Genomic DNA, 24,477 nt, shown 5'->3' on the forward strand with positions numbered 1-24,477 from the left:
GTGTCGTTTTAGGTTCAGGAAAGCACCCCAAAATATTTAGGTTTTTATCTCAAGAAATTCATTTGGCCCTATGACCACCTAAAACACCACAGGTCCGTACCTGTGCTGATTCTAGGTGCAGGAAACCAACCGAAAGGACTTAGGTATTTTATCTCAAGAACTTCATTCGGACCTTATAACCACCTAAAACATCACAGGTCTGTACCAGTGTCGATTTTAGGTTCACATGAGGACCCTGAATCACTTGGGTATTTTACCTCAAGAACTTCATTTGGCCCCCCATGAACCCCTTAAACACCACAGGTCCGTACCTGTGGCAATTTTAGGTTCAGGAGAGCAACCCAAAGTACTTGGGTATTTTATCTCAAGAACTTCATTCAGCCCCCATGACCACCATAAACACCACAGGTCCGTACCTGTGTCGATTTTTGGTTCAGGAAAGCAACCCAAATTACTTGGGTATTTTATCTCAGAAACTTCATTCGGCACCCATGACCACCAAAAACATCACCTGTGTCAATTTTAGTCTCAGGAGAGCACCCCGAAATATTTAGGTATTTCATCTCAAGATCTTCATTCGGCCGTTATGACCACCCAAAACACCACAGATCCGTACCTATGTTGATTCTAGGTTCAGGAAAGGAACCCAAAGGACTTAGGTATTTTATCTCAAGAACTTCATTCGGACCTCATGACAACCTAAAACACCACAGGTCCGTACCTGTGTCGATTTTAGGTTCACGAGAGCACCCCGAATTACTTGGGTATTTCATCTCAAGAACTTCATTTGGCTCCCCGTGAATCCCTTAAACACCACAGGGCCGTACCTGTGTCGATTTTAGGGTCAGCAGAACAACCCAAAGTACTAGGGTAATTCATCTCAAGAACTTCATTCGGCCCTCATGATCACCAAAAACACCACAGGTCCGTACCTGTGTCGATTTTTGGTTCAGGAGAGCACCCCGAATTACTTGGGTATTTCATCTCAAGAACTTCATTTGGCCTACATGAACCACTTAAACACCACAGGTCTGTACCTGTGTCGATTTTTGGTTCAGGAGAGCATCCCAAAGTACTTGGGAATTTTATCTGAAGAAATTCATTCGGCCCCCATGACCACCAAAAACACCACAGGTCCGTACCTGTTTCGATTTTAGGTTCAGAAGAGCACCACAAAATATTTAGGTACTTTATCTCAAAAACTTCATTTGGCCCTTATGACATCCTAAAATACCACAGGTCCATACCTGTGTTGATTCTAGGTTCAGGAGAGCAACCCAAAGTACTTAAGCATTTTATCTTAAGAACTTCATTCGGAACCAATGACCACCTAAAAGACCACAGGTCCGTACCTGTGTTGATTTTAGGTTCAGGAGAGCACCCGGAAATACTTGGGCTTTATCTCAAAAACTTCATTCAGCCCCACTGACCACCTAAAACACAACAGGTCCATACCTGTGTCAATTTTAGGTTCAGGAGAGCACCCCAAATTACTTGGGTATTTTATCTGAAGAACTTCATTTGGCCCCCATGACCACCAAAAACACCACAGGTCCGTACCTGTGTCGATTTTAGGTTCAGGAGAGGACCCCGAAATATTTAGGTATTTTATCTCAAGAACTTCATTTGGCCCTTATGACCATCTAAAACATCACAGGTCTGTACCTGTGTTGATTCTAGGTTCAGGAGAGCAACCCAAAGTACTTAGGTATTTTATTTCAAGAACTTCATTTGGACCTCATGACCACCTAAAACACCACAGGTCCATACCTGTCGACTTTAGGTTCAGGAGAGCACCCCGAATTACTTGGGTATTTTATCTCAAGAACTACATTTGGCCCCCCATGAACCCCTTAAACACAACAGGTCCGTACCTGTGTCGATTTTAGGTTCAGGAGAGCAACCCAAAGTACTTGGGTATTTTATCTCAAGAACTTCATTCAGCCCCCATGACCACCAAAAACACCACAGGTCCATACCTGTGTCGACTTTAGGTTCAGGAGAGCACCCCGAAATATCTAGGTATTTTATCTCAAGAACTTCATTTGGCCGTTATGACCACCTAAAACACCACAGGTCCGTACCTGTGTTGATTCTAGGTTCAGGAAAGCAACCCAAAGGACTTAGGTATCTTATCTCAAGAACTTCATTCGGACCTCATGACCACCTAAAACACCACAGGTCCGTACCTGTCTCGATTTTAGGTTCACGAGAACACCCCGAATTACTTGGTTATTTTATCTCAAGAACTTCATTTGGCCTCCCATGAACCCGTTAAACACCACAGGTCCGTACTTGTGTCTATTTTAGGTTTAGGAGAGCAACCTAAAGTACTTGGGTATTTTAATTCAAGAACTTCATTTGGCCCCCATGACCACCAAAAATACCACTGGTCCATACCTGTGTCGATTTTTGGTTCAGGAGAGCACACCGAAATATTTAGGTATTCTATCTCAAGAACTTCATTTGGCCCTAAAGACCACCTAAAACACCAAAGGTCCGCACCTGTGTTGATTCTAGGTTCAGGAGAGCAACCCAAAGTACTTAGGTATTTTATTTCAAGAACTTCGTTTGGACCTCATGACCACCTAAAACACCAAAGGTCCGTACCTGTGTCGATTTTAGGTTCAGGAAAGCACCCGAATTATTTGGGTATTTTATCTCAAGAACTTCTTTTGGCCACCATGAACAGCTTAAACACCACAGGACTGTACCTGTGTCGAGTTTAGGTTCAGGAGAGCAACCCAAAGTATTTGGATATTTTATCTCAATAACTTCATTCGGCCCCCATGACTACCAAACACACCACAGGTCCGTACCTGTGTTGATTTTAGGTTCAGAAAAGCCACCTCGAAATATTTAGGTACTTTATCTCAAAAACTTCACTTGGCCCTTATGACCACCTAAAACACCACAGGTCTGTCCGTACCTGTGTTGAATCTAGGTTCAGGAGAGCAACCCAAACTACTTAGGTATTTTATTTCAAGAACTTCATTTGGACCTCATAACCACCTAAAACACCAGAGGTCCGTACCTCTGTCGATTTTAGGTTCAGGAAAGCACCCCGAATTACTTGGGTATTTTATCTCAAGAACTTTATTTGGCCTACATGAACCCCTTAAACACCACAGGTCTGTACCTGTGTCGATTTTAGGTTCAGGAGAGCATCCCAAAGTACTTGGGTATTTTATCTGAAGAAATTCATTCGCCCCCATGACCACCAAAAACACCACAGGTCCATACCTGTGTCGATTTTAAGTTCAGAAGAGCACCCTGAAATATTTAGGTACTTTATCTCAAAAACTTTATTTGGCCCTTATGACATCCTAAAATAGCACAGGTCTATACCTGTGTTGATTCTAGGTTCAGGAGAGCAACCCAAAGTACTTAGGTATTTTATTTCAAGAACTTCATTCGGACCTCATGACCACCTAAAACACCACAGGTCCATACCTTTGTCTGTGTCGATTCTAGGTTCAGAAGAGCAACCTAAAGTACTTGGGTATTTTATCTCCAACTTCATTCAGCCCCCATGACAACCAAAAACACCACAGGTCCGTACCTGTGTCAATTTTAGGTTCAGGAGAACACCCCGACATATCTAGGTATTTTATCTCAAGAACATCATTCGGCCCCATGACCACCTAAAACACAACAGGTCCATACCTGTGTCGATTTTAGGTTCGGTAGAGCACCCCAAATTACTTGGGTATTTTATCTCAAGAACTTCATTCGGCCCACATGACCACCAAAAACACCACAGGTCCGTACCTGTGTCGAATTTAGGTTCAGGAGAGCACCCCGAAATATTTAGGTATTTTATCTCAAGAACTTCATTTGGCCCTTATGACCACCTAAAACACCACAGGTCTGTACCTGTGTTGATTCTAGGTTCAGGAGAGCAACCCAAAGTACTTAGGTATTTCATTTCAAGAACTTCATTTGGACCTTATGACCACCTAAAACACCAGAGGTCCATACCTGTGTCGACTTTAGGTTCAGGATAGCACCCCGAATTACTTGGGTATTTTATCTGAAGAACTTCATTTGGCCCCCATGAACCCCTTAAACACCACAGGTCTGTACCTGTGTCAATTTTAGGTTCAGGAGAGCAACCCAAAGTACTTGGGTATTTTATCTCAAGAACTTCACTTAGCCCCCATGACCACCAAAAACACCACAGGTCCATATCTGTGTCGATTTTAGGTTCAATAGAGCACCCCGAAATATATAGGTTTTTTTATCTCAAGAACTTCATTTGGCCATTATGACCACCTAAAACACCACAGGTCCGTACCTGTGTCAATTTTAGGTTCAGGAGAGCAACCCAAAGTAAGGCTGAGGGTCAAGTCAATTGGGAGGTAAGGTTGAATGGAGAAAAACTGGAGGAAGTAAAGTGTTTTAGATATCTGGGAGCGGATGGAGCCATGGAAGCGGAAGTGAATCATAGAGTGGGGGAGGGGGCGAGAATTCTGGGAGCCTTGAAGAATGTTTGGAAGTCGAGAACATTATTTTGGAAAGCAAAAATGGGTATGTTTGAAGGAATAGTGGTTCCAACAATGTTGTATGGTTGCGAGGCGTGGGCTATGGATAGAGTTGTGCGCAGGAGGGTGGATGTGCTGGAAATGAGATGTTTGAGGACAATATGTGGTGTGAGGTGGTTTGATCGAGTAAGTAATGTAAGGGTAAGAGAGATATGTGGAGATAAAAAGAGTGTGGTTGAGAGAGCAGAAGAGGGTGTTTTGAAATGGTTTAGTCACATGGAGAGACTGAGTGAAAAAAGACTGACCAAGAGGATATATGTATCAGAGGTGGAGGGAACGAGGAGAAGTGGGAGACCAAATTGGAGGTGGAAAGATGGAGTGAAAAAGATTTTGAGTGATCGGGGCCTGAACATGCAGGAGGGTGAAGGGCGTGCAAGGAATAGAGTGAATTGGAACCATGTGGTATACCAGGGTTGACGTGCTGTCAATGGATTGAATCAGGGCATGTGAAGCGTCTGGGGTAAACCATAGAAAGTTCTTTGGGGCCTGGAAGTGGAAAGGGAGCTGTGTTTCCGGTGCATTAATACATGACAGCTAGAGACTGAATGTGAACGAATGGGGCCTTTGTTGTCTTTTCCTAGCGCTACCTCGCACACATGAGGGGGGGAGGGGGTTGTTATTCCATGTGTGGCGAGGTGGCGATGGGAATAAACAAAGGCAGACAGTATGAATCATGTACATATGTATACATGTATATGTCTGTGTGTGTATATATATATATGTATACATTGAGATGTATAGGTATGTATATTTGCGTGTGTGGACGTGTATGTATATACATGTGTATGTGGGTGGGTTGGGCCATTCTTTTGTCTGTTTCCTTGTGCTACCCCGCTAACGCGGGAGACAGTGACAAAGCAAAATAAGTAAATATATAAAATAAATATTATTATTTTTTTTTTTTATTATACTTTGTCGCCGTCTCCCATTTCTTGCGTTAGCGAGGTAGCGCTAAGAACAGAGGACTTGGCCTTTGAGGGAATATCCTCACCTGGCCCCCTTCTCTGTTCCTTCTTTTGGGAAAAAAAAAATATATATATATATATATATATATATATATATATATATATATATATATATATATATATATATATATATTTTTTTTTTTTATACTTTGTCGCTGTCTCCCGCATTTGCGAGGTAGCGCAAGGAAACAGACGAAAGAAATGACCCAACCCCCCCCATACACATGTATATACATACGTCCACCCACGCAAATATACATACCTACACAGCTTTCCATGGTTTAACCCAGACGCTTCACATGCCTTGATTCAATCCACTGACAGCACGTCAACCCCGGTATACCACATCGCTCCAATTCACTCTATTCCTTGCCCTCCTTTCACCCTCCTGCATGTTCAGGCCCCTATCACACAAAATCTTTTTCACTCCATCTTTCCACCTCCAATTTGGTCTCCCTCTTCTCCTTGCTCCCTCCACCTCCGACACATATATCCTCTTGGTCAATCTTTCCTCACTCATCCTCTCCATGTGCCCAAACCACTTCAAAACATCCTCTTCTGCTCTCTCAACCACGCTCTTTTTATTGCCACACATCTCTCTTACCCTTACGTTACTCACTCGATCAAACCACCTCACACCACACAATGTCCTCAAACATCTCATTTCCAGCACATCCATCCTCCTGCGCACAACTCTATCCATAGCCCACGCCTCGCAACCATACAACATTGTTGGAACCACTATTCCTTCAAACATACCCATTTTTGCTTTCCGAGATAATGTTCTCGACTTCCACACATTCTTCAAGGCCCCCAAAATTTTCGCCCCCTCCCCCAACCTATGATCCACTTCCGCTTCCATGGTTCCATCCGCTGCCAGATCCACTCCCAGATATCTGCTCTTATTCACATTTACTCTTAACTTTCTTCTTTCACACACTTTACCAAACTCAGTCACTAGCTTCTGCAGTTTCTCACATGAATCAGCCACCAGCGCTGTATCATCAGCGAACAACAACTGACTCACTTCCCAAGCTCTCTCATCCCCAACAGACTTCATACTTGCCCCTCTTTCCAAAACTCTTGCATTTACCTCCCTAACAACCCCATCCATAAACAAATTAAACAACCATGGAGACATCACACACCCCTGCCGCAAACCTACATTCACTGAGAACCAATCACTTTCCTCTCTTCCTACACGTACACATGCCTTACATCCTCGATAAAAACTTTTCACTGCTTCTAACAACTTTCCTCCCACACCATATATTCTTAATACCTTCCACAGAGCATCTCTATCAACTCTATCATATGCCTTCTCCAGATCCATAAATGCTACATACAAATCCATTTGCTTTTCTAAGTATTTCTCACATACATTCTTCAAAGCAAACACCTGATCCACACATCCTCTACCACTTCTGAAACCACACTGCTCTTCCCCAATCTGATGCTTTGTACATGCCTTCACCCTCTCAATCAATACCCTCCCATATAATTTACCAGGAATATATATATATATATATATATATATATATATATATATATATATATATATATATATTGGGAGGTAAGTTTGAATGGAGAAAAACTGGAGGAAGTAAAGTGTTTTAGATATCTAGGAGTGGATCTGGCAGCGGATGGAACCATGGAAGCGGAAGTGGATCATAGGGTGGGGGAGGGGGCGAAAATTCTGGGAGCCTTGAAGAATGTGTGGAAGTCGAGAACATTATCTCGGAGAGCAAAAATGGGTATGTTTGAAGGAATGGTGGTTCCAACAATGTTGTATGGTTGCGAGGCGTGGGCTATGGATAGAGTTGTGCGCAGGAGGATGGATGTGCTGGAAATGAGATGTTTGAGGACAATGTGTGGTGTCAGGTGGTTTGATCGAGTAAGTAACGTAACGGTAAGAGAGACGTGTGGAAATAAAAAGAGCATGGTTGAGAGAGCAGAAGAGGGTGTTTTGAAATGGTTTGGGCACATGGAGAGAATGAGTGAGGAAAGATTGACCAAGAGGATATATGTGTCGGAGGTGGAGGGAACGAGGAGAAGTGGGAGACCAAATTGGAGGTGGAAAGATGGAGTGAAAAAGATTTTGTGTGATCGGGGCCTGAACATGCAGGAGGGTGAAAGGAGGGCAAGGAATAGAGTAAATTGGATCGATGTGGTATACCGGGGTTGAAGTGCTGTCAGTGGATTGAATCAGGGCATGTGAACCGTCTGGGGTAAACCATGGAAAGCTGTGTAGGTATGCATATTTGCGTGTGTGGACGTATGTATATACATGTGTATGGGGGTGGGTTGGGCCATTTCTTTCATCTGTTTCCTTGCGCTACCTCGCAAACGCGGGAGACCGGCAAAAAAAAAAAAAAAAAAAATATATATATATATATATATATATATATATATATATATATGGTGACTGAGTTTGGTAAAGTGTGTGAAAGAAGAAAGTTAAGAGTAAATGTGAATAAGAGCAAGGTTATTAGGTACAGTAGGGTTGAGGGTCAAGTCAATTGGGAGGTAAGTTTGAATGGAGAAAAACTGGAGGAAGTAAAGTGTTTTAGATATCTGGAAGTGGATCTGGCAGCGGATGGAACCATGGAAGCGGAAGTGGATCATAGGGTGGGGGAGGGGGCGAAAATTCTGGGAGCCTTGAAGAATGTGTGGAAGTCGAGAACATTATCTCGGAAAGCAAAAATGGGTATGTTTGAAGGAACAGTGGTTCCAACAATGTTGTATGGTTGCGAGGCGTGAGCTATGGATAGAGTTGTGCGCAGGAGGATGGATGTGCTGGAAATGAGATGTTTGAGGACAATGTGTGGTGTGAGGTGGTTTGATCGAGTAAGTAACGTAAGGGTAAGAGAGATGTGTGGCAATAAAAAGAGCGTGGTTGAGAGAGCAGAAGAGGGTGTTTTGAAATGGTTTGGGCACATGGAGAGAATGAGTGAGGAAAGATTGACCAAGAGGATATATGTATCAGAGGTGGAGGGAACGAGGAGAAGTGGGAGACCAAATTGGAGGTGGAAAGATGGAGTGAAAAAGATTTTGTGTGATCGGGGCCTGAACATGCAGGAGGGTGAAAGGAGGGCAAGGAATAGAGTGAATTGGATCGATGTGGTATACCGGGGTTGACGTGCTGTCAGTGGATTGAATCAGGGCATGTGAAGCGTCTGGGGTAAACCATGGAAAGCTGTGTAGGTATGTATATTTGCGTGTGTGGACGTATGTATATGCATGTGTATGGGGGTGGGTTGGGCCATTTCTTTCGTCTGTTTCCTTGCGCTACCTCGCAAACGCGGGAGACAGCGACAAAGCAAAAAAGAAAAAAAAATATATATATATATATCCCTGGGGATAGGGGAGAAAGAATACTTCCCACGTATTCCCTGCGTGTTGTAGAAGGCGACTAAAATGGGAGGGAGCGGGGGGCTGGAAATCCTCCCCTCTCATTATTTTTTTCTTTTTTTTAATTTTCCAAAAGAAGGAACAGAGAAGGGGGCCAGGTGAGGATTCCCCTCAAAGGCCCAGTTCTCTGTTCTTAACGCTATCTCGCTAATGCGGGAAATGGCGAATAGTTTGAAAGAGAAAAAAGAAAAAAATATATATATATATATATATATATATATATATATATATATATATATATATATATATATATATATATTTTTTTGCTTTGTCACTGTCTCCCGCGTTTGCGAGGTAGCGCAAGGAAACAGACGAAAGAAATGGCCCAACCCACCCCCATACACATGTATATACATACGTCCACACACGCAAATATACATACCTAAACAACTTTCCATGGTTTACCCCAGACGCTTCACATGCCTTGATTCAATCCACTGACAGCACGTCAACCCCGGTATACCACATCGCTCCAATTCACTCTATTCCTTGCCCTCCTTTCACCCTCCCGATCACACAAAATCTTTTTCACTCCATCTTTCCACCTCCAATTTGGTCTCCCTCTTCTCCTCGTTCCCTCCACCTCCGACACATATATTCTCTTGGTCAATCTTTCCTCACTCATTCTCTCCATGTGCCCGAACCATTTCAAAACACCCTCTTCTGCTCTCTCAACCACGCTCTTTTTATTTCCACACATCTCTCTTACCCTTACGTTACTTACTCGATCAAACCACCTCACACCACACATTGTCCTTAAACATCTCATTTCCAGCACATCCATCCTCCTGCGCACAACTCTATCCATAGCCCACGCCTCGCAACCATACAACATTGTTGGAACCACTATTCCTTCAAACATACCCATTTTTGCTTTCCGAGATAATGTTCTCGACTTCCACACATTCTTCAAGGCTCCCAGAATTTTCGCCCCCTCCCCCACCCTATGATTCACTTCCGCTTCCATGGTTCTATCCGCTGCCAGATCCACTCCCAGATATCTAAAACACTTCACTTCCTCCAGTTTTTCTCCATTCAAACTCACCTCCCAATTGACTTGACCCTCACCCCTACTGTACCTAATAACCTTGCTCTTATTCACGTTTACTCTTAACTTTCTTCTTTCACACACTTTACCAAACTCAGTCACCAGCTTCTGCAGTTTCTCACATGAATCAGCCACCAGCCTGGTATCATCAGCAAACAACAACTGACTCACTTCCCAAGCTCTCTCATCCCCAACAGACTTCATACTTGCCCCTCTTTCCAAAACTCTTGCATTCACCTCCCTAACAACCCCATCCATAAACAAATTAAACAACCATGGAGACATCACACACCCCTGCCGCAAACCTACATTCACTGAGAACCAATCACTTTCCTCTCTTCCTACACGTACACATGCCTTACATCCTCGATAAAAACTTTTCACTGCTTCTAACAACTTCCCTCCCACACCATATATTCTTAATACCTTCCACAGAGCATCTCTATCAACTCTATCATATGCCTTCTCCAGATCCATAAATGCTACATACAAATCCATTTGCTTTTCTAAGTATTTCTCACATACATTCTTCAAAGCAAAACACCTGATCCACACATCCTCTACCACTTCTGAAACCATACTGCTCTTCCCCAATCTGATGCTCTGTACATGCCTTCACCCTCTCAATCAATACCCTCCCATATAATATACCAGGAATACTCAACAAACTTATACCTCTGTAATTTGAGCACTCACTCTTATCCCCTTTGCCTTTGTACAATGGCACTATGCACACATTCCGCCAATCCTCAGGCACCTCACCATGAGTCATACATATATTAAATAACCTTACCAACCAGTCAACAATACAGTCACCCCCTTTTTTAATAAATTCCAATGCAATACCATCCAAACCTGCTGCCTTTCCGGCTTTCATCTTCCGCAAAGCTTTTACTACCTCTTCTCTGTTTACCAAATCATTTTCCCTAACCCTCTCACTTTGCACACCACCTCGACCAAAACACCCTATATCTGCCACTCTATCATCAAACACATTCAACAAACCTTCAAAATACTCACTCCATCTCCTTCTCACATCACCACTACTTGTTATCACCTCCCCATTTGCGCCCTTCACTGAAGTTCCCATTTGCTCCCTTGTCTTACGCACTTTATTTACCTCCTTCCAGAACATCTTTTTATTCTCCCTAAAATTTAATGATACTCTCTCACCCCAACTCTCATTTGCCCTTTTTTTCACCTCTTGCACCTTTCACTTGACCTCCTGTCTCTTTCTTTTATACATCTCCCACTCAATTGCATTTTTTCCCTGCAAAAATCGTCCAAATGCCTCTCTCTTCTCTTTCACTAATACTCTTACTTCTTCATCCCACCACTCACTACCCTTTCTAATCAACCCACCTCCCACTCTTCTCATGCCACAAGCATCTTTTGCGCAATCCATCACTGATTCCCTAAATACATCCCATTCCTCCCCCACTCCCCTTACTTCCATTGTTCTCACCTTTTTCCATTCTGTACTCAGTCTCTCCTGGTACTTCCTCACACAAGTCTCCTTCCCAAGCTCACTTACTCTCACCACCCTCTTCACCCCAACATTCACTCTTCTTTTCTGAAAACCCATACAAATCTTCACCTTAGCCTCCACAAGATAATGATCAGACATCCCTCCAGTTGCACCTCTCAGCACATTAACATCCAAAAGTCTCTCTTTCGCACGCCTGTCAATTAACACGTAATCCAATAACGCTCTCTGGCCATCTCTCCTACTTACATAAGTATACTTATGTATATCTCGCTTTTTAAACCAGGTATTCCCAATCATCAGTCCTTTTTCAGCACATAAATCTACAAGCTCTTCACCATTTCCATTTACAACACTGAACACCCCATGTATACCAATTATTCCCTCAACTGCCACATTACTCACCTTTGCATTCAAATCACCCATCACTATAACCCGGTCTCGTGCATCAAAACCACTAACACACTCATTCAGCTGCTCCCAAAACCCTTGCCTCTCATGATCTTTCTTCTCATGCCCAGGTGCATATGCACCAATAATCACCCATCTCTCTCCATCAACTTTCAGTTTTACCCATATTAATCGAGAATTTACTTTCTTACATTCTATCACATACTCCCACAACTCCTGTTTCAGGAGTATTGCTACTCCTTCCCTTGCTCTTGTCTTCTCACTAACCCCTGACTTTACTCCCAAGACCTTCCCAAACCACTCTTCCCCTTTACCCTTGAGCTTCGTTTCACTCAGAGCCAAAACATCCAGGTTCCTTTCCTCAAACATACTACCTATCTCTCCTTTTTTCACATCTTGGTTACATCCACACACATTTAGGCACCCCAATCTGAGCCTTCGAGGAGGATGAGCACTCCCCGCGTGACTCCTTCTTCTGTTTCCCATTTTAGAAAGTTAAAAAAGTACAAGGAGGGGAGGATTTCTGGCCCCCTGCTCCCGTCCCCTCTAGTCGCTTTCTACGACACGCGAGGAATGCGTTGGAAGTATTCTTTCACCTCTATCCCCAGGGATAATATATATATATATATATATATACACATACACACACATACACACACATACGCACATATACACACACACACACATACATATATATACATATGAAAAATGTAAGAAACAATTTAGAAAACTGAAACTTCTAGCTTGAAATGAAATGAAAAATGAATGTCACATACTGGTTCAACCTCTGGCTATGTAAAAAGGAAATGTATAATTTATTTACACAAACGTCAATAGTAGTTCTCATCAATTTAACCACTGTATCAATAAGCTTCATTGTCTAAGCTACATTTTTTCCAATTTCACTATTTTCTTGTCAAAGCACCATGTATGAAAACTATCACTCCAGTAACATAACTATAACAATTACTTCCCCTTTAAAAAAGTTCTGGGGAAGTCTGTCTCGATACACTGCGGGACACTCTACCACCTGGCGAGGTTTGTGTTGCAATGGTTCTTGATTCACAAACGTAGTAGCATCACTGGTGGGCCAAGGTAGAACTGACTTGCTCCTTGCGAAACACAACTTAAAGATGACATTAGAGTCCCACTGGGCAGAGGACGCTAGGACCCAGTCCTTATTTGATGAACCATATATATATATATATATATATATATATATATATATATATATATATATATATATATATATATATATATATATATATATATATATATATATATTCCTATGAGTCCACAGGGAAAATGAAACACGAAAAGTTCGCAAGTGCACTTTCGTGTAATGGCGTCCTAGCTTCGTCTCTTCGATGTATATCAACTGACCGTTATATTTCTCTCTTGTGTCTCCCCTGATGATGTGATTATTACACGAAAGTGCACTTGGGAACTTTTCGTGTTTCATTTTCCCCGTGGACTCATAGGAATATCTTGATCACGCCCAAAATTGTGATCCTTTCCAACATATATATATATATATATATATATATATATACAGAGCATCAGATTGGGGAAGAGCAGTGTGGTTTCAGAAGTGGTAGAGGATGTGTGGATCAGGTGTTTGATTTGAAGAATGTATGTGAGAAATACTTAGAAAAGCAAATGGATTTGTATGTAGCATTTATGGATCTGGAGAAGGCATATGATAGAGTTGATAGAGATGCTCTGTGGAAGGTATTAAGAATATATGGTGTGGGAGGCAAGTTGTTAGAAGCAGTGAAAAGTTTTTATCGAGGATGTAAGGCATGTGTACGTGTAGGAAGAGAGGAAAGTGATTGGTTCTCAGTGAATGTAGGTTTGCGGCAATGATGTGTGATGTCTCCATGGTTGTTTAATTTGTTTATGGATGGGGTTGTTAGGGAGGTGAGTGCAAGAGTTTTGGAAAGAGGGGCAAGTATGAAGTCTGTTGTGGATGCGAGAGCTTGGGAAGTGAGTCAGTTGTTGTTCGCTGATGATACAGCGCTGGTGGCTGATTCATGTGAGAAGCTGCAGAAGCTGGTGACTGAGTTTGATAAAGTGTGTGAAAGAAGAAAGTTAAGAGTAAATGTGAATAAGAGCAAGGTTATTAGGTACAGCAGGGTTGAGGGTCAAGTCAATTGGGAGGTAAGTTTGAATGGAGAAAAACTGGAGGAAGTAAAGTGTTTTAGATATCTGGGAGTGGATCTGGCAGCGGATGGAACCATGGAAGCGGAAGTGAATCATAGGGTGGGGGAGGGGGCGAAAATCCTGGGAGCCTCGAAGAATGTGTGGAAGTCGAGAACATTATCTCGGAAAGCAAAAATGGGTATGTTTGAAGGAATAGTGGTTCCAACAATGTTGTATGGTTGCGAGGCATGGGCTATGGATAGAGTTGTGCGCAGGAGGGTGGATGTGCTGGAAATGAGATGTTTGAGGACAATGTGTGGTGTGAGGTGGTTTGATCGAGTAAGTAATGTAAGGGTAAGAGAGACGTGTGGAAATAAAAAGAGCGTGGTTGAGAGAGCAGAAGAGGGTGTTTTGAAATGGTTTGGGCACATGGAGAGAATGAGTGAGGAAAGATTGACCAAGAGGATACATGTGTCGGAGGTGGAGGGAACGAGGAGAAGTGGGAGACCAAATTGGAGGTGGAAAGATGGAGTGAAAAAGATTTTGTGTGATCGGGGCCTGAACATGCAGGAGGGTGAAAGGAGGGCAAGGAATAGAGTGAATTGGATCGATGTGGTATACCGGGGTTGACGTGCTGTCAGTGAATTGAATCAGGGCATGTGAAGCGTCTGGGGTAAACCATGGAAAGTTGTGTGGGGCCTGGATGTGGAAAGGGAGCTGTGGTTTCGGGCATTATTGCGTGGCAGCTGGAGAATGAGTGTGAACGAATGGGGCCTTTGTTGTCTTTTCCTAGTGCTACCTCACACACATGAGGGGGGAGGGGGAAGGTACTCCATGTGTGGCAAGGTGGCGATGGGAGTAAATGGGGGCAGACAGTGTGAATTGTGTGCATGGGTATATATGTATGTGTCTGTGTATGTATATATATGTGTACATTGAGATGTATAGGTATGTATATTTGCGTGTGTGGACGTGTGTGTGTATACATGGTGTATGGGGGTGGGTTGGGCCATTTCTTTCGTCTGTTTCCTTGCGCTACCTCGCAAATGCGGGAGACAGCGACAAAGCAAAATAAATAAATAAAAAAAATATCTACATATATATGTGCATATGGGTAGATGGGCCATTCTTCGTCTGTTTCCTGGTGCTACCTCGCTGAAGCGGGAAATGGCAATCAAGTATAATGATAATGTTTTTGTATATAATCAAATAGGAAATGGTGACTCAAGTCTCTAAAGGCATGATTGTGTCAGTATATTCAACATGAGAATATCATGGTAACAGTAATAATATTCATGCCTGTAGATAGGACATATTACTAAATACCTTCCTTTCTCAATGCTAAATTCTGTATCAAGTATTTTCCACAAACACTTCATTAGAGGTTACAGTACCAATTTCTTTACCTGGTGAACTTCACTGACAAATTCTGGAAGATCCTTGAATTTATCTTTGTCAAAGGTGAAATCCTTGTTATTGTCCATGTAGTCTATATCATTCCACTGAACATCCTGCATCAAAAAGAAAACTAATGTCAGTAGAAATAATTATGTACATCTTTTACAAATTATCAGTGTAATCAGCAAATTAATAAAACCTTAAAAACAATACTATCTGACTTCATAATCACAACTGTTGAGACAATACTCTGAACGTGGCACTCACAAAGGGAATTCCTGCAGAGCGTGTCCGCTGCCAAACCTCTCGAGTCTTATTCACTGACCCATAACCAAATCTAAAATAAGAGATACTTAACTGAACATAAAACTTCAACATACATATAAAGCATGGAGAGAATGAGTGGGGAAAGATTAACAAAGAGGATATATGTGTCAAAGGGTGGAGTGAAAAGATTTTGAGCAATCGGCACCTGAGCGTTAATACAGGTGAGTGAAAGGAGTGCAAAAAATAGAGTGAATTGGAATGATGTGGTATACCGGGGTCGACGTGCTGTGAAGCTTCTGGGGTAAAACATTGAAAGGTCTGTGGGGCCTGGAAGTGGAGAGGGAGCTGTGGTTTTAGTGCATTACACATGACAGCTAGAGATTGAGTGTGAATGAATGTGACCATTTTGTCTTTTCCTGGCACTACCTTGCTGGATTGGGAGGGGGGATGCTGCTGCTGCTGCTGTTTCCTGTGTGGCGGGGTGGTGACTGGAATGGATGAAGGCAGCAAGTATGAATATGTACATGTGCATATATGTATATGTCTGTGTATGTATATGTTGAAATGTATACATATGTGTATGTGTGTGTATGGGCATTTATGTATATATACTTGTATATGAGTGGTTGGGCAATTCTTCGTCTGTTTCTTTGCGCTACCTCGCTGACGTGGGAAACAGCGATTAAGGGTAATAATAATTTTCTTTTCTTTTTTTGCTTTGTCGCTGTCTCCCGCGTTAGCAAGGTAGCGCAAGGAAACAGACGAAAGAATGGCCCAACCCACCCACATACACATGTATATACATATACATATATACAGTAATAATAATAATAATAATAATAATAATAATAATAATAATAATAATAATAATAATAATAACAATAATAATAATAACAATAACAATAATAATAATAACAATATTAATAATAATAATAATATGATAGAGTTGATAGAGATGCTCTGTGGAAGGTATTAAGAATATATGGTGTGGGAGGCAAGTTGTTAGAAGCAGTGAAAAGTTTTTATCGAGGATGTAAGGCATGTGTATGTGTAGGAAGAGAGGAAAGTGATTGGTTCTCAGTGAATGTAGGTTTGCGGCAGGGGTGTGTGATGTTTCCATGGTTGTTTAATTTGTTTATGGATGGGGTTGTTAGGGAGGTAAATGCAAGAGTTTTGGAAAGAGGGGCAAGTATGAAGTCTGTTGGGGATGAGAGAGCTTGGGAAGTGAGTCAGTTGTTGTTCGCTGATGATACAGCGCTGGTGGTTGATTCATGTGGGAAACTGCAGAAGCTGGTGACTGAGTTTGGTAAAGTGTGTGAAAGAAGAAAGTTAAGAGTAAATGTGAATAAGAGCAAGGTTATTAGGTACAGTAGGGTTGAGGGTCAAGTCAATTGGGAGGTAAGTTTGAATGGAGCAAAACTGGAGGAAGTAAAGTGTTTTAGATACCTGGGAATGGATCTGGCAGCGGATGGAACCATGGAAGCGGAAGTGGATCATAGGGTGGGGGAAGGGGCGAAAATCCTGGGAGCCTTGAAGAATGTGTGGAAGTCGAGAACATTATCTCGGAAAGCAAAAATGGGTATGTTTGAAGGAATAGTGGTTCCAACAATGTTGTATGGTTGCGAGGCATGGGCTATGGATAGCGTTGTGCGCAGGAGGATGGATGTGCTGGAAATGAGATGTTTGAGGACAACGTGTGGTGTGAGGTGGTTTGATCGAGTAAGTAAAGTAAGGGTAAGAGAGATGTGTGGAAATAAAAAGAGCGTGGTTGAGAGAGCAGAAGAGGGTGTTTTGAAATGGTTTGGGCACATGGAGAGAATGAGTGAGGAAAGATTGACCAAGAGGATATATGTGTCGGAGGTGGAGGGAACGAGAAGTGGGAGACCAAATTGGAGGTGGAAAGATGGAGTGAAAAAGATTTTGTGTGATCGGGGCCTGAACATGCCAGAGGGTGAAAGGAGGGCAAGGAATAGAGTGAATTGGATCGATGTGGTATACCGGGGTTGACATGCTGTCAGTGGATTGAATCAGGGCATGTGAAGCGTCTTGGGTAAACCATGGAAAGCTGTGTAGGTATGTATATTTGCGTGTGTGGACGTATGTATATACATGTGTATGGGGGTGGGTTGGGCCATTTCTTTCGTCTGTTTCCTTGCGCTACCTCGCAAATGCGGGAGACAGCGACAAAGAAAAAAAAGAAAAAAAAAATAATAATAATAATGATGCTCTGTGGAAGGTATTAAGAATATATGGTGTGGGAGGCAAGTTGTTAGAAGCAGTGAAAAGTTTTTATCGAGGATGTAAGGCATGTGTACGTGTAGGAAGAGAGGAAAGTGACTGGTTCTCAGTGAATGTAGGTTTGCGGCAGGGGTGTGTGATGTCTCCATGGTTGTTTAATTTGTTTATGGATGGGGTTGTTAGGGAGGTGAATGCAAGAGTTTTGGAAAGAGGGGCAAGTATGAAGTCTGTTGGGGATGAGAGAGCTTGGGAAGTGAGTCAGTTGTTGTTCGCTGATGATACAGCGCTGGTGGCTGATTCATGTGAGAAACTGCAGAAGCTGGTGACTGAGTTTGGTAAAGTGTGTGAAAGAAGAAAGTTAAGAGTAAATGTGAATAAGAGCAAGGTTATTAGGTACAGTAGGGTTGAGGGTCAAGTCAATTGGGAGGTGAGTTTGAATGGAGAAAAACTGGAGGAAGTGAAGTGTTTTAGATATCTGGGAGTGGATCTGGCAGCGGATGGAAACATGGAAGCGGAAGTGAATCATAGGGTGGGGGAGGGGGCGAAAATTCTGGGAGCCTTGAAGAATGTGTGGAAGTCGAGAACATTATCTCGGAAAGCAAAAATGGGTATGTTTGAAGGAATAGTGGTTCCAACAATGTTGTATGGTTGCGAGGCGTGGACTATGGATAGAGTTGTGCGCAGGAGGATGGATGTGCTGGAAATGAGATGTTTGAGGACAATGTGTGGTGTGAGGTGGTTTGATCGAGTAAGTAACGTAAGGGTAAGAGAGATGTGTGGAAATAAAAAGAGCGTGGTTGAGAGAGCAGAAGAGGGTGTTTTGAAATGGTTTGGTCACATGGAGAGAATGAGTGAGGAAAGATTGACCAAGAGGATATATGTGTCGGAGGTGGAGGGAACGAGGAGAAGAGGGAGACCAAATTGGAGGTGGAGAGATGGAGTGAAAAAGATTTTGTGTGATCGGGGCCTGAACATGCAGGAGGGTGAAAGGAGGGCAAGGAATAGAGTGAATTGGAGCGATGTGGTATACCGGGGTTGACGGGCTGTCAGTGGATTGAATCAAGGCATGTGAAGCGTCTGGGGTAAACCATGGAAAGCTGTGTAGGTATGTATATTTGCGTGTGTGGACGTATGTATATACATGTGTATGGGGGTGGGTTGGGTCATTTCTTTCGTCTGTTTCCTTGCGCTACCTCGCAAACGCGGGAGACAGCGACAAAGCAAAAAAAAAAAAAAAATAATAATAATAATAAAAATAATAATAATAATCATACATGACAGCTAGAGACTGAGTGTGAACGAATGTGGCCTTTGTTGTCTTTTCCTAGCGCATGCGGGGGGGAGGGGGGGTTTTCTTTTCATGTGTGGCAGGGAATGAATAAAGGCAGCAAGTATGAATTAGGTACATGTGTATATATGTATATGTCTGTGTATGTATGTATATGTACACGTTGAAATGTATGGGTATGTACATGTGCGTGTGTGGACGTGTATGTATATACATGTGTATGTGGGTCGGTTGGACCATTCTTTTGTCTGTTTCTTTGCGCTACCTCGCTAACACAGGAGACAGCGTCAAAGTATAATAAATGAATAATAATAATAATATCAATAATAACATACAAAGCAACAATGCAGTAGAGGTTATAACAAAATAAGGTGACAAAAGTGAATCACTAATTCAGTGAAACACATATGACTTGATCATATATGAAAATTTCATTACAAAAGCTGAGGGAAAAGTGTTCAAGCTTTGTAAAACATGTAAAGGTCTGTAGATTAATGCAATATTGCTGTCAGTGTATGTATGGCATGGGAGAAACCCAACATGAGGCAATGAATGGTTTCAAAAGATCTGAGCATGTGTTGGAAGTGACAGTAACAACAAAAACTGGTTAAAGGCATCAATGCATCAACCTGAATTCAAGATATAAGCTAGATTCTTACACAGCTTGTGTTTGCAGGTGTTACACTTTAAGATACATGACAGAACTAGGACCAAAACCTTTTCGTAAAATGACATATCACAAATGCTCAACAATTCATCATACACAGTAAATGTGCTACTTTACTAGATGATATCAAACTCTGGCAGCAGAAAAGTGCTAATTAGTGGGTGATTATGAGAACACTTTCATATTTGAGAACAAATTCAGTGAGCAAATTTCTTCACCATATAGTTTAAGTGTTGATTATGGGTTCATTACTTTAAATGATGGGAAGTGTCAAAAGACAAAATCCTGGAAGAGTTTCTACACCTATACTGAATGTAGGACAGACTTGTAATTGGAAAAATGGTAGCAATATTCAGGCAACAAGTGTAAGGGCTTGGTGGCTCAGTTCTGTGGAAAAAGCTAAATTAGTAAAGGGATATTACAGTGTGGGTGTCAGTTTGAATGGCTATGTGGTAATCAGAAACAATCAAATACTCTATCAAGTAACAAATAACATAAATCAAATACCAGGGGCCTTTGTATAATGATGGGATTATATTCTTGAACCTAACATTCAATTAGAATGTTGTTATATGAGTCACTGACACCCATGTTATAAGGGAGCTGCATTTCTGACTAAAATCTCACCCACATGAAAAACAAACCAAACTTATGGCCTAGTAGTAGGGAGGGCTTTGCTGAACTGACAGGAAGGATGGTATTATGCTAGGTAGGTAAGAGTAAGAGAAACAACTTAAAATCAACAAAACTTGCGAAAATCTTTCCTAACTGATACATGGGGGGGCCAATAGTGATCTGAGAAAATACTGGCTACTACAGAAGCTAGGGAAATGCCTCAAAATCAACAGAATATATGAAAACCTCATCAAACTCAGACTGGGGAGGGTTTAACTGATATGTGTAAAGGAATCTGTCGTTCACTGTAATGTATCCGATGCTTTCCTGGAGTGTCACTTAAAGTGAAATGGGATATGATCCTACAGATCACATCTTCTCATACATGCTGTTCTGTGTGTTATCTAACTACATTAAACAATGTCATCAAAAGGAAAAATTAAGTGCTTCACAAATAGTTGGCAGATTTCAAACACTCATTAACACATCGAGTTTTATGCCAATACTGAGAGTTTTTCTTAGTCTTTCCATTTCAATAGTACACGTAGTAAATAGTAAGCACTAAGCTCTTCTTACTCATATAAGCAGGGTTATATCAATTTCCATGCTACCAATTCTCAAAAGCTTGGCTTTAAATGCAACAGGCAGAGCAGAACATACAAGAACTGTTGACATTATATATGAATGTATGACATATGAATTCTACAACATTGGCATTTGTTCTAATGGTAAAGCCTCCTAACACACAAATGAACTAAATTTTAAAAGCTAAACTTAACTGGAACTTTTCCAAACCTTAAAGTAAATGTACTCTTATTATTCACAACTAAGAGTGCTACATAATTATGGGACTGGCTGATTATACTCAGCCAATCCTAAAAGTGACTTTGAATTTAGCTTTAGCAAATTCATTCAGAATCACATTCTACTCAAGATAAGTAAGTTTTTTGTAAACATACAGAAATATACATACACCACTTACATGTTGAGTAGCCCTAATCCAAAAATCCAAAATACTCCAAAATCCAAAACTTTTTGAGCAGCAACATGATGTTACAAGTGGAACATTCCACATGTAGGCACATCATTTTTTATTGTATTAATGGTATTTCATATTCTTTTGCTGTTAAGTATTCATGTGGGAATAAGTGTACGAAAATGACTTTATCAGTAGCATATAAATTCAGTCAGGAATGAAGGTGATACCAAACAACCACAGATTGTCTACATGGGTGGCTGAGGTTGACACTAGCTTTCTGATGGTTCAGTGTTACACAAACTTTGTTTCATATGCAAAATTATCAAGAATATTGTATGAATTACCTTCAGGCTATGTGTATAAGGTGTATATGAAACATAAATGGATTTTGTGTTCAGACTTGGGTCACATGCCCAAGATATCTTATGATGTATATGCAAATATTCCAAAATCCAAAAAAATAAAAACAATCCAAAACACTTCTGGTCCAGGCATTTTGGACAAGGGATACCCAACCTGTAGTACTAATATCATCCAATGAAAATTATATAACTTACCTCTTCACCCTAAATGAAGAAAGGCAACCTGCACCACTTTGGAGAACTGGGTAACATGCTTGAGTCTACAAGATATGACATGTTGCCATTAATGAAGTAAGAGCCTTATATCATTTTCCTTTGCCGTCATTATGACATACATGATATATAAAAAATATCTTTTTGAAACCCTCTCTAATAATTTTCATACTTGACTGCCATTTCCTGCATTAATGAGGCAGCTGTCACGTGTAATGCATTGAAACAATATCTCCTTTATCACAACCAGGCCCCCCAGACCTTTCCATCGTTTATTCGACACTTCACATGCCTTGGTTCCATCTACTGATAGCATGTCAGCCCCCATATACCACATCATTCCAAATCACTCTTTCCTGTGCATGCTTTTCACCCTCCTACATGTGTAGGCCCTGATCATTCAAAATCTCTTTTACTCTATCCTTCTATCCCTAACCTAGTCTTCAAATTCTCCTTGTTCCCTCTACTCCTGATACACATATCCTTTGTCAAACTTTCCTTACTCATTCTTTCCTAATGTCCAAACCATTTCAGCACACCCTCTTCATCTCTTTCAACCACACTCTTTCTGATACTAAACCTTCCTCTTACCATTTCATTACTAACTCAATCAAACCACTCTTCACCACATATTGTCCTAAAACATTTAATTTCCAACCCATCCACCTTCCTCTGTACAGATTTATCTATAGCCTATACCTCACATCCATATAAAATTGTTTGGACTGTTACACCTTTAAACATACCCATTTTTGCCCTTCCAGATAATGATCTCTTTTCAAACATTCTTCAGTGCTCCCAGAGCCTTTGCCCTCCCTCATCCACCCAATTACTCATTTCCACTTCTATCGTTCCATTTGCTGTGACATCACTCCTCCGTATCTAAACACTTCACTTCCTCCAAACCTTTCCAATTCAACCTCATATCCCGATCAACCTGTTCCTCACCCTTGCTAAACTAAACAACTTTGCTTTTATTCACATTTACTCTTAACTTCCTCCTTTTACACACTCCTCCATTCTCAGTCACCAACTTCTACAGTTTCTTACTTGAATCTACTGCCAGGGCTGTATCATCAACAAATAACAACTGACTTACTTGTGAGCACCTCTCATGCCATACAGACTGAAGACTGTCCCCTCTCTCCAAGACTCTTGCATCAATCTTCCACACCAAACCATCCATAAACGAATTAAACAGCCATGGTGACATCACACACCCTTGTCGCTAACCAATCTTCACTTGGAACCATTCATTCTTCTGTTTTCCTACTCATACACATGCCTTATGCTCTTCAAATAACTTCTCACTGTTTCTAGCAGCTTTCCTCCCACAGTGTATAATCATCAACTCTATCATATGCTTTCTACAGGACTATAAATGCCATATACAAAGCCATGTGTTTTTCTGAGTATTTCTCACAGACATTCTTTAAGGCAAACACCTGATCCACAAATCCTCTATCACTTCTAAAAACACAATGCTCTTCCCAAATCTGATGCTTTGTACATGCCTTTACCCTCTCAGTCACTACCCTCCTACACAACTTACCAGGTACACTCAACAAACATATTCCTCTGCAGTATGAACACTTACCATCATCCCCCTTGCCTTTATACAACGGCACTATACATGAATTTCATCAATTCTTAGGCATCTCACTGTGATTCATACAACACTGAAAATCCTTAAAAAAAAACGGTCAACACACAGTCGCTCCCTTTCCTAATAAAATGAACTGCAATATCATCCACTCCAACTGCCTTGCCACATTTCATCTTATGTAAGGCTTTCACCACCTCTTCTCTCTTCACCAAACCACTCTCCATGATTCACTCACTTTGCATACTACCTTGACCCAAACATCTTCTCTTGAAACACATTCAACAGTTCATAATTCTCACTCCATCTCTTACTCACTTCATCACTAACTGTTACCACTTCCCCTTTTCCCCCTTTCACTGATGTTCATATTTGTTTTTTTCTTTTCTCTTTTTTTGCACATTATCAACCTCCTTCCAAAACATGTGTCCTCCCTAAAGCTGACTGATACTTGCTCACCCATACTCTCATTTGCCCTCTTTTTCAACCCCTGCACTTTCTTCCTGACTTCCTGCCACTTTCTCATATACACCCCTCAAGCATTTGCACTTCTTCCCTGTGAGTACTGCACAAACACTTCTCTTTTCTCTTTCACTAGCAACTTTACTTCTTTATCCCAACACTCACTACCCTCTCAAATCTGCCCTCCTCCCACCTTCAGCATGCCACATGCATCTCTTACACATGCCTGCACTTCTTCCCCTAAATACCTCCCATTCCTCACCCACTTCCTTTCTTCATTTACTCTCACCTTTTCTCATGCTAAACTCAATCTTTCCTGGCATTTCCTTGTATATATCTCTTTTCCTAGCTCTCTTACTTCAACCAACATCTTCTCAC

The 24,477-nt window shown here is 41.5% G+C and overlaps 1 protein-coding gene across 5 annotated transcripts in view; it reads right to left on the minus strand.

The window, feature by feature from the left end:
- Positions 1-24,477, minus strand: part of LOC139754602 (lysosomal alpha-glucosidase-like) — a 328,644-nt gene that overhangs the window by 237,336 nt on the left and 66,831 nt on the right. For all 5 annotated transcript variants that reach the window (XM_071672033.1, XM_071672031.1, XM_071672035.1 and 2 more), the window contains exons 9-10: positions 15,673-15,742; positions 15,414-15,518 (exon numbers count right to left, since the gene is read on the minus strand). In XM_071672033.1, coding sequence (XP_071528134.1) covers positions 15,414-15,518; positions 15,673-15,742 — 175 coding nt within the window. The remainder of the gene's footprint in view (positions 1-15,413; positions 15,519-15,672; positions 15,743-24,477) is intronic.

The sequence above is a fragment of the Panulirus ornatus genome, chromosome 17 (assembly GCF_036320965.1).
Source record: "Panulirus ornatus isolate Po-2019 chromosome 17, ASM3632096v1, whole genome shotgun sequence".
Taxonomy (NCBI): domain Eukaryota; kingdom Metazoa; phylum Arthropoda; class Malacostraca; order Decapoda; family Palinuridae; genus Panulirus; species Panulirus ornatus.